Source organism: Theropithecus gelada, chromosome 5 (assembly GCF_003255815.1).
Source record: "Theropithecus gelada isolate Dixy chromosome 5, Tgel_1.0, whole genome shotgun sequence".
In the NCBI taxonomy this organism is placed as follows: Eukaryota; Metazoa; Chordata; class Mammalia; order Primates; family Cercopithecidae; genus Theropithecus; species Theropithecus gelada.
The window spans coordinates 119,246,037-119,263,373 of NC_037672.1; the positions used below are offsets into that span (position 1 = coordinate 119,246,037).

The following is a 17,337-nucleotide window of genomic DNA, read 5'->3' on the forward strand; positions in this document are numbered from 1 at the left end:
GTCTCGATCTCCTGACCTCATGATCCGCCCACCTTGGCCTCCCAAAGTGCTGGGATTACAGGCGTGAGCCACTGCGCCCTGCCTCAGATACCTGTTTTATTAAATGGGTAGTAATCCATTACTATCATTTATTTTTATGTTAGTCTGTCCCAGGTTTTTCCAGTGGGAGCCTCTTTAAGCTGGCTTCTGTGTCCTTTTGACATGTTCGTATCATTCTTTGGGTACTTCTTTCCTTTCTGGAAAACAAGGCTTATCTTTACTTTCTGTCCCTTAGTTGTGGAGTCAGCCACTTTTGCAAGGGACCCTGTTTCCTCTTAGTAGAAAATGGCTTTTTCGAAACAAAGTTTTCTGCTCCTTTTTATTGAGGTGGTGTTGCTCTCAGGACCTGTTAGTGAACACATGCATGCACATATACAGTACATAAATACATTTACAGCTATATTTATTCCTGTATCCATTTATGTTGAAAACCATAGCTCCAGTTCTTATCTACCATTTTAGGTTTTATTCTAATTTTCTTCCTTTATATATCTCCAACAGTGAGACATTGTAATAATGGCTCCCATTATCCTTAATATATTTATTTACTTCATCTCCCAGGTGTGTCCTCCTTATCCTATTTCTGGTCCAACATACTTTTCAGCTTGTTCTCCTGCATGGAAACCCTACTTAGCTCTTTTGGATCTGTGACTTTTCTCTTGGGCTCTGACACCCTATGCCCGGCAGCCTTCCTGAGTAGATGCTTTTTTCCCTCTGCTCAGGCTCTCACTCCTCTCAGCCTCTGAAACCTTAAGCTGGGTGCTTCTCCTGTGCTGCCTCCTGCCCCTGCTGGCCATGGATGTTCTCCTTCCACTCAGGCTCCAGCATCCTATGCCTGACTTCTTCCCTACAAGTGTATGCTCCTCATCTCACTCTGTTTTTGACAGTTGCTGCCACTACTCCACAAGCCTGTCCATCATGCCATTGGATACTTAATTTATTCATATCAGGCTCTGACATCCTGCTCTAGGCCGCTGAGACTCCTGTCTCTCTCTTCCCCATGTGCAGATGCATGCTTTACTCTGCTTCACCTTGCAACTTTTAGATTGAACTGTCACGAAGGGTAGAGGAAGAGGAAACAACCAATTTGTATTTTGTTCCACCATTTGCTCCATGAAGATTTTGCAATAGATTACCATATCTGTCTCCAGTCTCTCACTATTAAGGAATTGGCGATACACTACTTCATGTGGCTGAACATATAACAACATTTTCGTTTGGATTCTGTGTCTAGTGTTGCCTTACTTTCTTTATACCAGAATATCTACTTCTTACTTTAGGGGCTTTATTCAATCTTAGCCTTTATTTCTGTACTTGCTCAAAATATGTTCTTTTAAATATTTAGCCTTTATGTGTTGATTTATCTTAAAGGCTTTGCATTAATCTTAATATTCAGGAAATATTGATTGAAACTTGTTTGATACTGTGGGGTTTCTGTCTTTACAGCCTAAACAACCTCTTTCCACATTCTTTTTGACTGTGGTTTGTTACAGTGGTGGGTCATGATTATTTTAGATGAGGTCTTTTTGGTGGATAGATCATTTCCCCTTGGATTTGATTAGAAACATTTCCTTTTTATATGGAGACCTGAATGCTGGGACATATCTCTCATGGAACTTTCCCTTAGAGTCTTTTCCTCCTTAGTGATGTGCTGGCTAGCAATCTGTAGAATGGTAAAAATAAGTATGAAATAGATACATATGTTGTTTTATGATATGTAAACCATTATGTAATATGTGAATATTTGGTTTTAGATTTTTTAAGATAGTTTTTTTTCAAAGTATTTGCTTCCTTTTAAAAGTTAAAAAAAAAAACAAAAAACTTAAGAGGGAAGAAAGAGAAAGCTCATGTTGTAAAGTTAGCCCCCAAATTTTAAGGTTCTGATTGACAGGGATTTTTCAAAGCTTTGAAAAATACAAGAACATTTTTTATGCAGTTTCTACATTGTAGGAAAAAAAGGATTATTGTAAACTGAAAACATTTTCTTAATCTTCTCTAGCTCTTTTGCCTTTAGGTTTTCATATCACTATTAATAAACCTTCTGTTATTGAGTTCTTTATTATTTTCTTAAGAGATGTTTAATTTGCCTTTGTAAATTATATGATTTAATCAATGTAGAAATATGATTCATAATGTGTTGTAGATTGTGTCTGGCAATGTCGTCTCATCCAATTCTTATTTATTTATTTCAGAAGGGGTCTCCCTCTCTCAACTGGGCTGGAGTGCAGTAGCATGATCATAACTCACTGTAACCTTGAACTCCTAGGCTCAAGCAATCCTCTTGCCCCAGTGCCCTGAGTAGCTGGGACTACAGGTGCACACCACCATGGATGGCTAGTTTTTTATTTTTATTTTTTTGGCAGAGATGGGGTCTCACTCTGTTACCCAGGCTGGATTCCAACTTCTGGCCTCAAGAGTTCTTCCCACCTTTGCCTCTGAAAGCACTGGGATTATAGGTTCCTGGCCTCATCCAATTTTTTTTTTTTTTTTTTTGAGACGGAGTCTGGCTCTGTCGCCCAGGCTGGAGTGTAGTGGCCGGATCTCAGCTCACTGCAAGCTCCGCCTCCCGGGTTTACGCCATTCTCCTGCCTCAGCCTCCGGAGTAGCTGGGACTACAGGCGCCCGCCACCTCGCCCGGCTAGTTTTTTGTATTTTTTAGTAGAGACGGGGTTTCACCGTGTTAGCCAAGATGGTCTCGATCTCCTGACCTCGTGATCCACCCGTCTCGGCCTCCCAAAGTGCTGGGATTACAGGCTTGAGCCACCGCGCCCGGCCCATAGCTATTTTTTAAAAGCATTAAATGGAATACTACATACAAAGCACTTAGTTCCTGGTACATAGTAAGTGTTTAGTTAAATTTTCTTCAGTTTCCTCAGCTGTAAAATGGGAATACCCATAATATCTATCTCAGGGGTTCTTGTGAGAATTAAATGAGTTACTATATGTAACGTACATATAGTAAGCACTCAGCAAATGTTCATAACATTTACAGGCTTGAGCCACCGCGCCCGGCCCCTCATCCAATTTTTAAACTTGTTTTGTGATGTCCAAAGATAAGAGTTGTGGTGAATAAACAGAAAACGGTTTAGAAAGTTAAGTCAGATGTACAAAATTTCAATTAGAAAGTTATCCTTCCATATTCTTTACTGCAGAAAAAATTTGCTATTTTTGTAGTTATCTGTAAAAATCTCCTCTGCTGTTTAGTCTTAAAGTAGTATTAACTGTGTAGGTCTCTTTGTGATTAAGTCTAGCTTTTTTGCTCTTTCTGATTTATTATGAGATAATTTTGTTATCAGTAGGTTGGGTTAGTCATATGTTACTACGGTATTATGAAGGAATATTTTCTTGTTTCTTTGATCATAAAATATGAACTTTTTCCTTTTTATTGTTGGTACATCTCAATATTCATATTCATTCTACTGTGTGTGCATATATCTATATATACACACATATACACACATATCTATATACATATGTATATGCACATGTATGTTTATGCATACAAATATTTGTCAGAAGTTGGGTCACAGTTCTACAGTGAATTTTTCTTTATCTTAAGCATCTGATAGCAGGAGGTCTTTTTACTGTTCTGACTACCTAGAGTGAATCTGAACTAGGAAGCTTGTTTCCCCATGGAATAATGGGGAATACATAGAGGTGATGGAGGGTAAGAGGGATTTATCTAACTTAATATACAAATATGACAATATTAAGTGGTGGCTTTGGGACAAGTCTGGATGAATTTGTTTAATGTAGATGGCTAGTACTTCTGATTGTTGAGATGCTTTTGATTAAAGAATAATCACGCCGGGTGCGGTGGCTCATGCCTGTAATCCTAGCACTTTGGGAGGCTGAGGCGGGTGGATCACCTAAGGTCAGGAGTTCAAGACCAGCCTGACCAACATGGAGAAACCCCGTCTCTACTAAAAATACAAAATTAGCCGGGCGTGGTGACGCATGCCTGTAATCCCCCCAGCTACTCAGGAGGCTGAGGCAGGAGAATTGCTTGAACCTGGGAGGCAGAGGTTGCAGTGAGCCGAGGCGGCGCTATTGCGCTCCACCCTGGGCAACAAGAGCAAAACTCCGTCTCAAAAAAAAAGAATAATCACATTCCTCTTATTTTGAGCCAGAGTATAGTAATTGAACCTTAGTCAGTGCTTACATTTAGAATGATGAAATCAGGACATTACAGATATGATCCATTCTCTTACATTTTAGTAGAAATGTGGGCATTTTTGTTGTATTTTTGTATTCTCATCATTGAAAGAAACAGAAAGGTGATTTAATCAACTTTATTAAATTCACCCTTTTTTCCCCTTCATGATTTCTGTTGCAATTTTATAAACCTCTGATTGTAAATTTAACCTTTGACCTCTTTTAGGCCTTTAGATGTTGTTCTGGAAAAACTTTAGTAATGGATCAAAGGAAGAATGAGAGTATTGTCCCTAGTATCACTCAGTTAGAAGATTTTCTTACAGAACACAATTCCAATGTTGTTTGGCTCCTTGTTGGTAAGTGGAATATTTTTCTTCTACTTTATTATGTTTTAAGTATGGATTAACAGCTGCCAGATTTTAAACAGTGGTTGACTGAAGTTGGAACACTAACACTACCATTTATTTATTTTTAGGAAGGAAGATTGTTATTTATATTTCTTGAACATTTGTTCTGGAAACTGGTCTGAAATGCTCTACTTTTTCTTAGGCTGCCTTCTCATCTGACTTAGGGGAAGTGGAAAGAGAAGAAAAACATTGCACTTAGCTTATCTTTCCGGTTTCAGGTCACCTTCCCTACTTCTCGACTCAGCACGCACACAAACACTTTTGTTTTGTTACAGAAATAATAAATCCTCAAATATAATTTTACTGTAAAAATAATTCTATTTTTATAGTAAAAGAATTATATGCTAATCTTTTAATCTCTTTCCTCACTCCTTATGCACTTTTCAGTGAGATCTGCTATTAATTTTTTTTGTATAATCTAGAAGTTTTCTAGGTATATAGAAATAACTCAAACTAAATAGCAGAGAGAGAAAGGAAATATGACTGAATGAATGAATGAATATGAATGAATGAGAGGGAGAAATACAAAAATAATACCAGGGAAGGGTGAAATTATTGTAGACTGTGTCTGCTCTGGAAGTTTTCATGGGAGAATGGCATTTGACTTTAATTTTGGCATAAGAATTGGAAACAGAGGAAATTAGAAAGGGTAAGAGAGGAAAGGAAGGGTAATGATAATTTGTTGAACATCTTCTGTGTGCTAGATACCAGGTTGTACATATGTTGTTTCACTTAATGCTCAGAGTAGCTTTATAAAGGTAGGTTTTTGTTCTTTTCCTTTTAATTCCCTCTTGGGGAATTGAGGCCCTTAAAGATTAAGTAATTTATAAGGGTTACACAGGTGTTTTTTTTTTTTTTCCTGAAGGGCTGCTTATGCTTCTTTCATGACACCCAAGGGTGTGGGTAGGAATATGTATGAGTAGAGGTGAAGTGTCTGTTCCCTTTCCTGTCACCTCGAATTTTTCAGACTTTTTTCTGTTCTAAACACTTCCTTTCTTTGAGAAAAGAACAACAATAGTAACAAGCAGAAAAACATTGAGCAATTGTTTAATCCCTCTGTTTTACTATGAGGGTAGGGGGGCATGATATAATGAAAAGACTACAATTCATTGGAAACAACTGGTTGAAAAGAACCTCAGTGAATAGATCTGAGTGGAAGAAAAAAGAAGTTTATATAATATCACTTTGTTTCTTACTGCCAGCGAGCAGGGAATAATCGACTTTGCATCAAGAGTTTGCAACAAAAAAATGTTGATCCAAGTGATGCTTGAAGTGGTAGAAAGATTAGGAAGACTATTTTTTAAATGCAGGCCATCTGCTTTACCTCAATTCTGACTATTGTTCTTATTGCATTTTTTTCATTTAATAAACAGTTATTTATTGAAAAAAAAAAGAAAAGACTATAATTCCTGGCTTGTTTAATACTAAAAGCATATTTTCTCAGCAAATGCCTGTTGCCATTCTGAAGGACTCATATAACAACCTACAGTTGACACAATGATTTATAGTAAAAATTTATACAAAATGACTTTAAACTTCAGATATAATGGCATATCATCAAAATAACTTTTCAAAATATTTTTTCTAGAATTTTTTTTTTTTTAAATGGTAAATCATAGCACTTACTACGTCAAAGCTATTACCATCAGTCTAAGCTGCCCTGGGAATTGTATTTTATGTTGATTCTCAGTGATTGCTTTATCTATAATACATAATTGTTTAAAAGTTAAGGACTTAATATGATGTTACTAAAGGGTTATACAGGTTAAGTTGCTTTATATAACTTTCTCATAATTTAGAAGTAATACTTTTGAAAAGGATAAGTAAGAGCAAATTTATTATCAAAACAATGTTTTCCTGTGTTTTGCCTTTTGTATATTCATGAACTAGATTTTTTGAGAATATGAATTTTATAAGTAACTATATACTTTCATTGAAAAAATAAATTTAGAATATCATTTACTATAGCATATTCAATGACATTCATCATAACTTACTGTCTTACTCATTACAGCAAAATATCTAGTTACAGGTGGCCTATTTAATATGCCTTTATACTAAATTCCAATGTCTTTTACTTAAAGCACACCTTTAAAAAGCAGAAGGTTTTTTTAAAGCAGAGATTTTAAAAATTATTACTTTTCTTCCTTTACAAGTAGCTATAGCTTGTTTCAGGAAATAACTTGGGAATGAACTTGCGTATGAGATGAGTTTTTGGCCCAATAAAGGTGAATTTGTTTCAGAATATTCAGAAACATGAATTTTCTTCTCCCAGAACATCTTTACATAATGTTTAATAACTAAAACAGTACGAAGAAGTGATAAAGTAAACAGAAAGGAAAGCAGGCATACTTGAAACATTGCTTTAATGGATCCGATTGGAATTTATGCTTTTTTGGATAATGAATGATGAAGAGGAAGAAAGCTGGATAAAGTATAATCAACCTCTGGTTTTAAAATTCCAAGTATTAAATTGTAAGAGGACACATTACCATGTAGAAGTAAATCCTATTATTTCTGATTTTTTTCCTCCCAACAGCTACCATTTTGTCCTGTGGATGGATTATTTACCTCACGTATTATAATTCCCGGAATGTTGGTCTTATTTTAACACTAGTTCTTAACAGATTATACAAGCATGGCTATATCCATATTGGTAAGTTTGAGTTAACACTGACTTTTTTTCTTCCTTATAATCTTGAGATGTTGTCTTACCATTTTCTGTTGCTGTAACTGAATACCTGAGACTAGGTCATTTATAAAGAGAAGTAATTTATTTCTTATAGTTCTGGAGGCTGGGAAGTCCAAAGTTGAGGGACTGTCTCTGATGAGGACCTTCTTGACAGTAGGGACTCTGCAGAGTCTTGAGGTGGCACAGAGTGTTACATGGTGAGGGGACTGAGCTTGCTTGCTCAGGTCTCTTTTTCCTCTTGTAAAGCCACTGATGCCCCAACATCATGGCCTCCTTTAATCCTGAGTACTTCCCAAAGCTCTCATGTCTCAAATACTGTAGTCAGATTTCCCACCTGTCTAACACGTCATTGAGAATTAAGTTTCAACATGACTTTTAGGGTGAACAAACATTCAAACCATAGCAGATGTGTATTATAAATTTATATTTCATGAACAGATAGTAGCATTAGAAGTTTACCTTTGTTTCATGATTGTTAAAATAATCTAACTGGAATTTCTCTCACACAGCACTCCGTGACTTCATGATAATATCCACTTGGTTGTGTCCTTTACTCCATTATTTATTACTTCTTCAAGTGTTTCTATAGTAACTTTTTGACTTTTTTTTTTAACTTATAAAAGATGCTCATTAAAAGAATTTGAAAAACTTGGATATGTATAAAATATGGAAATAGAAATTTCTTGAGAGTCCACCGTTAAAAGAAAGTTTTTAATGTTCAATGTAGTTTTGGTTGTTTTTAAAGTAACCCATACTTTAAAAATATGTAAGTTAGAATCATCTTGTGTGTTTCATTTTATGGCCTGCTTTATTAATTCATTTTTTGACTACTTAAAAGTAGGAAATTTACAGGTAGATAGGAGGAGGGTGTATTAGGAAGCTATGTGCTTTGAAAGCCCGAAACCAATGGGAGAAAGGGGTGGGGAGAGATGACTGGAGAGAACCATGCTAACTTGCCTTACTGAGTACCTCTTAGCCGACATAAAACTTCTTTCAAACATAAATTGTCTTCCATTAATTTGAGGCAATGGCTGGTTCCTGCAGTCACTCAAGTTACTAAAGAAAAATGGTGAATTAGTCACTACTTTGGGTTTATTTAATGGCTGTGCATAATTAAGAGAATTGTCCATATGAGGCAGTGATTTAAACTAATATCCTCTTCTGATTATTTAGTAGCTTACTTCATAGTGATGATATGTATGGCACTTTTTGTTTTATTGGGGAAAGAATGATGGAAAATCAGTAAGGCTGTAAGGGTATCAGGAAGGAAATGAGAAGAGATGCTTATTGAATAAATTGAGTGCTAATGTTATTTTAAACTTTAAGGCCCCTAATGTCTGTTAAAACAGTTGCATTAACTGCTGTTTTTTCTTTCCTGTAATAGGTTCCTTCTCTTTCTCTGTTCTTTCTGGAAAAGTCATGGTTCGTGAAATCTATTACATTACAGAAGACATGTCTATTAGGTAACAAAATTAAAACATTAAAAAGGACCCATGTTAAACATACTTTAAAAATATTATTAAAATGTTTTATGATATTTTATTTAATGTGACTTGCTTCTTCAAATAAAACTAAATCAAATTTTTTTTCCAGTAAATCATACTTGGTAAATTGATGTTTTAAAATGTTTTGTCAGTGGAATATTTAGCAGAATATAAAAATAGCAGTTTATAGAATTTAGCAGTTTATAGCAATTTAGCAGAATATAAAAATAGCAGTTTATAGAAATGAATACTCTTTCATTTCTAGATGAAAAAGTGAACCTTCAAATTGCCTGATCATTTTATATCATAGAGTTCATAGTAGTCATTTGTTATATACAGCAAGGTTTAGAGATATTGGTGGCTGTCATCCATTAGCTCCTTATTAGAGATAATAAGTTTGTAGAATTGTTTAGCATTTGTTAGAAACTAATTTTATTTGAAGAAGGAAACACAAATATGAATATAATAAGGATATGATTGAAATGTTCCTTCTTCTTTAAGTCTTGAAAGAAAAGCCTACTCTGTTTTTGTGATTTTCTTAAAATTTGTGACTTAGGTAGAGTTCAAAAGTTTTGAATTAATTGAGAGGTGCTAGAGTTTGGTGATGCTCACACCTCACTTAGAACTATAGGAGACTTCTATGCTAGTCTACAATTATTTCCAAATCAAAAGTGAAAAATGAAAAGCTAAGAGACTGTAAGTCCATCCCTTTGGGGCATGATAGGTTATTTTTGAGAAATGAAGGAACATCCTTAAAAGTTTCCCTTTTGTGTGCTAACATCCCTCTTTCAAGATTTGGCTTATTGTTATATAATTCTTTTCCCTCTCTCATAGACCTAGGTATCTAATTTTTTATTTAAAAAAATATCATTTGAAAAGGAAAACATTTCTGTTAGCACTTCATTTTCCTGTGACCATTAGAAGAATATTATATTTCAAAACATGTTGTATATGATAAATATATACAATTTTTATTTGTCAAAAATCTTTAGCTATGCAAAGTCTTTTCCTTTTTTAACTAGAAGATCATGAAACATACTTTATAAGTCTTTGTTCACGAAAAGATGTGTGTTTACGTATGCCAGTGTTCTTTAGAGGATTTCCTGTATTTCCTTATTCATTATCAATTGCCTGCCTTTTGGAATAACTAAGAAATGAATTAAGTAAATTGTTACTTAAATTCTAATTTTGTAATTTCCCTTTCTTAGAATTCAAGATGGATTTATCATTTTTCGGTGGTGGAAAATGTATAACCCAAAACAGAAGCAACATGGTGAGTTTTCCTTTTTTTGTGTGTTTAAAATGTTCAATCATATAATCAGGATTTTATGAAAACTAATTAAAATTAGATATGACCAGCTAGAAAAGTTTCATTTTTAGGCTGGGTGTGGTGGCTCATATCTGTAATCCCAGCACTTTGGGAGGCTGAGGCGGGTGGATCACCTGAGGTCAGGAGTTCGAGACCAGCCTGGCCAACATGATGAAACCCCGTCTCTACTAAAAATATAAAAAATTAGCTGGGTGTGGTGGCGTGCACCTGTAATCCCAGCTATTCAGGAGGCTGAGACAGGAGAATTGCTTGAACCCAGGAGGCGGATGTTGCAGTGAGCCAAGATCATGCCACTGCACTCCAACCTGGGCAACAAGAGCGAAACTCGTCTCCAAAAAAAAGAAAAAAAAAAAGGAAAAAAGTTTAATTTTTAAAAATGAGTAAATGAGTGAAGAGAATTATTATTAACTTTTAGTAGCATTAGCTGTGATTTAAATGAGAGGTATATACTCTTCAGTAAGGCGTCAGATTTTACGAAAATTAATAATTTGAATTATTTGCAAAAATATATATAAAATACAAAATACTCCAAACAAAGGTAAATTTTAAAACAACAAATTAAAAGTACACTACCACTCATATTTTAAAAATAAACCAAGGAGAATGAATCAGCAACATTCACTTTCACTTCATAGTATCTTTCACATAGTAGTACTTTTATGAGTAATTTACTTGTTAAACAATTTTTCAGGTAAATTCTTTTACTTCTACTCCAGTGTAGGATTTTTCTCTTATTACTTCTTAGGATAATTGAGAAAAAAATGATAAAGGCCCAATCCTTCAAAAAACAAATATTTAGAAGATGTAATTTTCCTAATATTTTACCATAGTTCTTTGGCCCGTGTTCCCTCCCATTTCCTCAGATTTATCACATGACTAACAGCTAAAGTAATCCCTAAACTGTTATATCAAGCACTTTATCACCTTTACTTGCTGTAGTTTAAATCCTGAAATAAACGGACTAGGAAACACACTGGTATTTTAATGTGTATGAAGTGTTCCGGCACTTGATAGTAACAAACCCAGTTTTAAACACATTAAACTCTGTCATTTGCTAGTGTGAAACCTTTCCTCAGTAATCATCCTTGATCTCTCCTCAGGCCGCTAGGGTCAAATATCTAGCAGCTTACTCAGCATCTCTAATTTTATGTGTGACAGGTTTCTTACTCTTGAAATATCCAACCAAACACCTGATCTTCCCACCCAAACCTACTCCACAGTATTTTCCATCTTATCAACAGCAACTCTATCTTTTCTACTGCTCAGGCCAAAAATCTTGACTGCTGTCTTTTGTGTCCCAGAGGTCATCATCAAATCCTGTCAGCTTTCCTTTCATCCTACATACAGAATCCAACTACTTCTCCCCACACTGACCCAAGTCACCATCATCATCTACCTGTTTTATCACATAATCTCCTAACTAGTCTTCCTGCTTCGGTGCACTTGTTCCTCAACCTGCTGTTAATACACTGGCCAGATCTTTTAAAAATGTAAGATAATTTTATTTCTCTCTCTTCCCAAATTTTCCTGTGGCTTCCCATCTCACTCAGAACAACACCGAGGTCTTGTAAGTGACCTGTAGAATCCTACATACTTCCTCTACATAGCCTATAAAATCCTGTGTTCCTATAAATATTCTATAAAATTCCTTCTACCTCCTGACCATCTTATCTTCCACCCCACTCCAAATAAACTGGCCTGTTAGTGTTGGTGATGAAACTGCAGCAGAGCTACCATGAAATGTTGGCCTCTGGATATTCACAGTATTCATTCCCTTATTTGCTTGGTGGTTCTGTTTATCCATCAATGAAGCTTTTCCTGAGTACTTTTGTAAAGCAGCGCCCTCCCCCACAAACTAGCACTCTCTGTTCCACTAACCTTGCTTTTATTTTCTTCAATGCTGTATTTTCCTCGTGTACTCCTTGATGCTATGTATATATATATATATATTTACTTGCTTATTAATGGAGTCTACCTGACTTGAATGAAGCAAGCTCTGTAAGGGGTGGGACTTGTTTTATTCTCTATTGTATACTTGGTGTCTAGAAAAATGCTTAGTACGTGGAAGAACTCATTTGTATAAAAGAGTAACAGAGAATCTTTCTACCAGTCATACTTCTAAGTAAAACAAAACATTGAGAAACATATCTTATAGAATGCTTGAAAACCTAACATGTGGAGGCATAATAAATCTAAAATAGCATATGTTTCTAATCCCAGATAGACCCATACAAGTAGAAAGTAATTCTTACGAGATTCTTCAAGGTTATAAACAACCCAATCAGAATTTACCAGGAAACTCTTTTAAATTATTTGTTTTCAAATTTACATAAGCAATAGTTTACTAATATACCTGAATACAAATGTCCTGATTAATAGGCATATGCTTTAAAGGCTAGTTGATGAGCTGCAGAAGCAGCAGTGGGGGAGATTAAGAGCCTGGACCTGCCCCTAATTGGATCAGCAGTGATGAATAAACAAATGGTGACTGTATGAAAATAAAAACAGGATTACTCTCAAATCCATCTCTAACTTGCTGGGCATGTACAACAGATTCTGTCCTTTCAATATAACAGCTATGATATGATATGGCTTCATTAATTGGAGACACCAAGGCATAAAGAGGAAGGTATTAATTTCTGAATGTATGTTGACAACACTGATAAACACTAAATACTGAATACTAAAATATTGTAAGATCCCCCTCAACATCCTTATCCTATTTTTCAGCTTTTATTCCCCCATTATTATCTCATTATTATTTTATTATTTATTTTCACCTCTGCAACCAGAACGTATCCTTCGGCATTAGTGAAGAATTTTTCCTATGTTCACTGCCCTATCTCTGGTGCCTAAAACAGTGACTAGTACATAGAAGATGTTGAATAAACAATTGTTAAATTATTAAATAAAAATAATAAATAGGTTTAAAAATTTTAAGTAAGATTGAACAAAATGCCTAAATCACTCTTTTCCTTCCAAAAATCACCTTAGAAAAGTATTGAACAAATAGCAAGTCTGTAATCATTTAAAAAGCACCTTCTGAGGCAAGGCATGTTGGCTCATGCCTGTAATCCCAGTGCTTTGGGAGGCTGAAGTGGGAGGATCGTTTGAGCCAGGAGTTTGATACCAGCTTATACAATATAGCAAGACCATGTCTCTACAAAAATTTTTAAAAATGAGCTGGGTGTGGTGGTATATGCCAGTAGGCTTAGCTACCTGGCCTGAGATGGGAACATGCCTCAGGCTAAGTTACAGTAAGCTATGATCACACCACTGCACTCCAACCTGGGTGGTAGAGGAAGACCTTTTCTCTAAAAAAATAAATAAATAAATAAATAAAAGTGCCACTTAGTCTTATATTTTAAAAGAGAAACATTTAGCTCAGTTCACATCCCACCTTTGTTTGTTATCTTGTTTCAATTTAGTTCACCTGCATTAATAATATTCCAGCCAAAGACCTGTATGATTAAACAGTAAATCAGATCTCCAAGCTTGGGTTGATCTCCATGCTTACATGGTCTGTATTTTCTTCATGGCTTCTGTCCAGGATCTTTTTTGTTAATATTCCTAGCCTTCTGCCATCCTTAGGAGTATTTTATGTGGCAACACTCCTTTCATCCTCTGTACCTGCACCGCAGTATTACACACTTAGATACAAAGAGACAGGTTGCCTAAAAGCACACCCATAGAACAGAAACACAGGGAAAAGGACACATATAGAGGCATATATGTGTACACAGAAAGGGCATGCACATATAGGTACACTTATGTACAGATAAACATTTTCAAAGATGAGTACATACATGCATACACACTCACACAGCCATACATGCATGCGCACAAGTGCTAGTACACTCGCTGTATTCCCTTCACAGAGATAAATGCGCACACAGTGGCTACATGCAAGGTATCCTCCCTGCCCCCCACATACAGACTGAGTACCATTCCAGATCGACGGAGGCATATCCCCAACAGGGAGCATGTCGTCTCACAAACAAGTATCCCTCCAAAAGACAGGCACTTCTTCCAAAAGCATCCATCTCTCATATACACGTGCACGTAGACACACACACACACACACGCACACACACACAGCTTCTTTAAAAAAAAGTAATACATTGAGAATGGCTGCGTTGGATTCTTCAGGAACTGGACAAAGCAGGTAAATAAACAGTAGGAAGGATATAGGATGTGATCCCTGTAACGTCATTTACTAATATTGTGACTTAAGGCAAGAATTTTAACCACTCTGAGCCTCATTTTTTTTCAACTATAAAATGAGGACACCTCTACTTACCTCTAGAATTGCTGTACAAAATACATACTAGTTTTTTTCTCTTTGAAGGTCAAATTCTTCCTAGTCATGTAAATTATATATGTTTTCAAGTTACTCTTTTAAGATAATCTTTCATTTCAGAATGTGATATAATGTTCAGAATAATAATAAAGGCCCAGCTCAGCTCTATTGCACTCTTGCTGTGCTCCAGGTACTGTTCTAGGCACTCTATGCACATAATTTTATTTAATCCTCACAACAACCCTAGCAATTGGAGCCCAGGATTATACAACCAGCAAGAAGTAGATTGGAACCCAGATACTAAACTCTTCACAAAATAAAAGTAAAAGTAAATGCATGTTGTAGAACTGCTTAAGTCTTCTGAACAAACAGCTGATTGAGACTCCTTGTTTTCCAAAGAGAAATTAGAAAGAAGATACATATTTAAATATGTAATTGGGACACATGCTATTTGTAGTAAAAAAGGCAAGGTGCAGAAGTGCTGCCAAGGCCTTATAATTCTTAGAATCAATACAAAGACAAAACAGTCTACTGACCTTTTAAAAACTGCTCAGGGTTTCCTATTTATGTAATTTATTTAACAAACAAGGTTTAGATGTAACCAGTTTTAAATTACACTAATCGATTATAGTAGGCTAAAACCTCTAAGTAATAAAATAACAGAAAGGGACACGCTTTACCATCATTTTTTCACTTCTTGACATAAGAATTTCTTGTGGTTAAGAAGAAAGCATGACTATTTATTCAGATCCATACTCATTTAAACATTATATCATTGCCTGTTAAGAAGCAACTGGTTTTACAGTTTATTTTCCAAAAGACAGTCTTTATCCAAAAAAAAAAAGAGTTTTGATGGATATAATTGGTCTTTAGCTGACAATCATATATATACCAGATCACTAATTTTATAACCTAGGGAATATTTACAAACATCCTGTGGTAAACAAATTAGATGTGTTCTTTTTTTTTTTAAAGAGCTGTACTGGACAACTGATAGATCTAAATGTGCTCCTAGCATAGAGTTTGGGCGCTTGAACACTCCTCCTTTTTCCTAATAGAGAAATTCAAAAACAGTAATAAAAATCTTGGTCCTACCTACAGACAGACTTTGGTCCATATCCTTGGAAGGCTGAATGCACATCTGTCTATTCAGGCATATGCCCCAGTTAGGCTTCTAATTTTTCCACCAAGAAACATCAACTTCCATCTTGGTTAACTGTCAAAGCATATGGATCTGCCCTTAATTGGCAAGAAATACTGACTATAAGGTCTTGTTAGTGGACATAATCTGTTTTAATATTATATATAATGATTGTGTAATCTAATCTTGTTAGACTTTATCAAAAGCTTAGTTTGCAGCCTACTCATTCCTCTATCTACTATAGTCTAAATTCTGTCCCTGAGTAATGTTAGACCAATAATGTACTTAAACTAAATTATTTATTCCTGCATTACTATTTGACATTATGTCTTTACTTTTGAAGGGTATGACAGTGAGCATGTTGTTAAGAATGTCATCCTTCATACTAGAGAATTTCCTTTAAAAAAGCACAGGGAAGAAAACTTAATTGACTCTTCACCAATGTTGTGCTCTGCTTGATGAGAATTAAATGCCATACTGTAGGTAAACGTTTGAGCAAATTGTTAGTAATTGCAAAAGTAATAATTGATAACATCTACCAACCTCTAACATCACTGTAAAATAGAGGTGTGGAATCTTTTTTTCTATTGAAAATCATTGGCACACAAAAAATTTTAAAAAGAACACTCAAGCCAAAAACAATTTAAATATTCTTAAATGTTAAGAAGAATACAGAATATCCAAAAATTATAATATTTCTGCTCTAGATTATGGGCAATTACAGATAGCATACAGAGAGACAGCAATATGCTAATATCTAAAGAGTGACAAAAAGAATTCAAGACTTTGACAGAAATTATGGGGGAAAGTCAGTCAAGGGAAGGCCAGTATTTAAGCTATTTCTATTAACCTGAGGTGTATGAATCTGAAGTAGTGACTACATTTTGCTATGTCCTTTCAAAGAAGCTGAGTTTATGGCACTCCCCTGCCCTCTCCTGAGTTTATTGACTGTGCCTGCCAGGTGTTCAGCGTCCTCCATACGCAGTTTCCAAATCATCCCCTATTACCCCGTTACCTTAAATTTACCACCAAATTGAATTTCTAAACACACCCATTTTCTAACCTCAGTGCCATTAGTCTAATCAGTTATTCCATCTGAGTTCCCGTCCCCTCCACATCTGTCTGACATAATCCTACCCACTCATCATCATGCATGCTCCTTGAGGAATAAGGCATTCACAAGAGCCCTCCATCTACCATTCTGCTTCCTGACAAACGGGCAGAACTCTGTTGTCAAACCATGACCCTGTTGGGCCCATACCAAATGGTCTATATCAAAGTTAGAAGTTCTCAGTATTTTTCCTCCATTCATATTCACTGCTCCCTTTCTCCTTTAATTGTAAGTGTTCATATGCATCTGCTCCACCAAATCGATTCAAGTAGCACTCATTTCCCTCTTTCTTTTTTTAAATCCCCCTCCCATCTTAACACAATAATTAATAAAGTGAATGCCATATAAATACCTGTTAAAGATTTTTATCAAAAACACCTCTTTCATGAAAGACACTTGGGTCAGTTATTCTTGACTTCATACTTGTATTCTGGTGAGGAGCAAGTCATTTTAAGGAGATGTAATATTTCATGATCAAATGAAGTAACTACTTTTCTCAAAAAGAAAAAAAGGCTGGGTTGGGTACAGTAGCTCACACTGGTAATCCCAGCACTTTGGAAGGCCTAGGTGGGAGGACTGCTTGAGCCGAGAAGTTTGAGACTAACCTGGGTAGCATAGTGAAACCCTGTTTCTACAAAAAATACAAAAATTAGCCAGACATGGTGACACGTGCCTGTG

At 35.5% G+C, this 17,337-nt stretch overlaps 1 protein-coding gene across 2 annotated transcripts in view; it reads left to right on the forward strand.

Annotated features, from left to right (window-relative positions):
- Positions 1–17,337, forward strand: part of KIAA1109 (KIAA1109 ortholog) — a 210,622-nt gene that overhangs the window by 12,327 nt on the left and 180,958 nt on the right. Inside the window, exons 3-6 of one of the 2 annotated variants that reach the window (XM_025385484.1) lie at positions 4,421–4,550; positions 7,141–7,257; positions 8,678–8,756; positions 9,986–10,050. In XM_025385484.1, the coding sequence (XP_025241269.1) occupies positions 4,454–4,550; positions 7,141–7,257; positions 8,678–8,756; positions 9,986–10,050 (358 nt within the window). In that variant the 5' untranslated portion in view covers positions 4,421–4,453. Of the gene's footprint in view, positions 1–4,412; positions 4,551–7,140; positions 7,258–8,677; positions 8,757–9,985; positions 10,051–17,337 lie in introns of those variants that run through there. The other variant, XM_025385483.1, reaches the window with a different exon arrangement.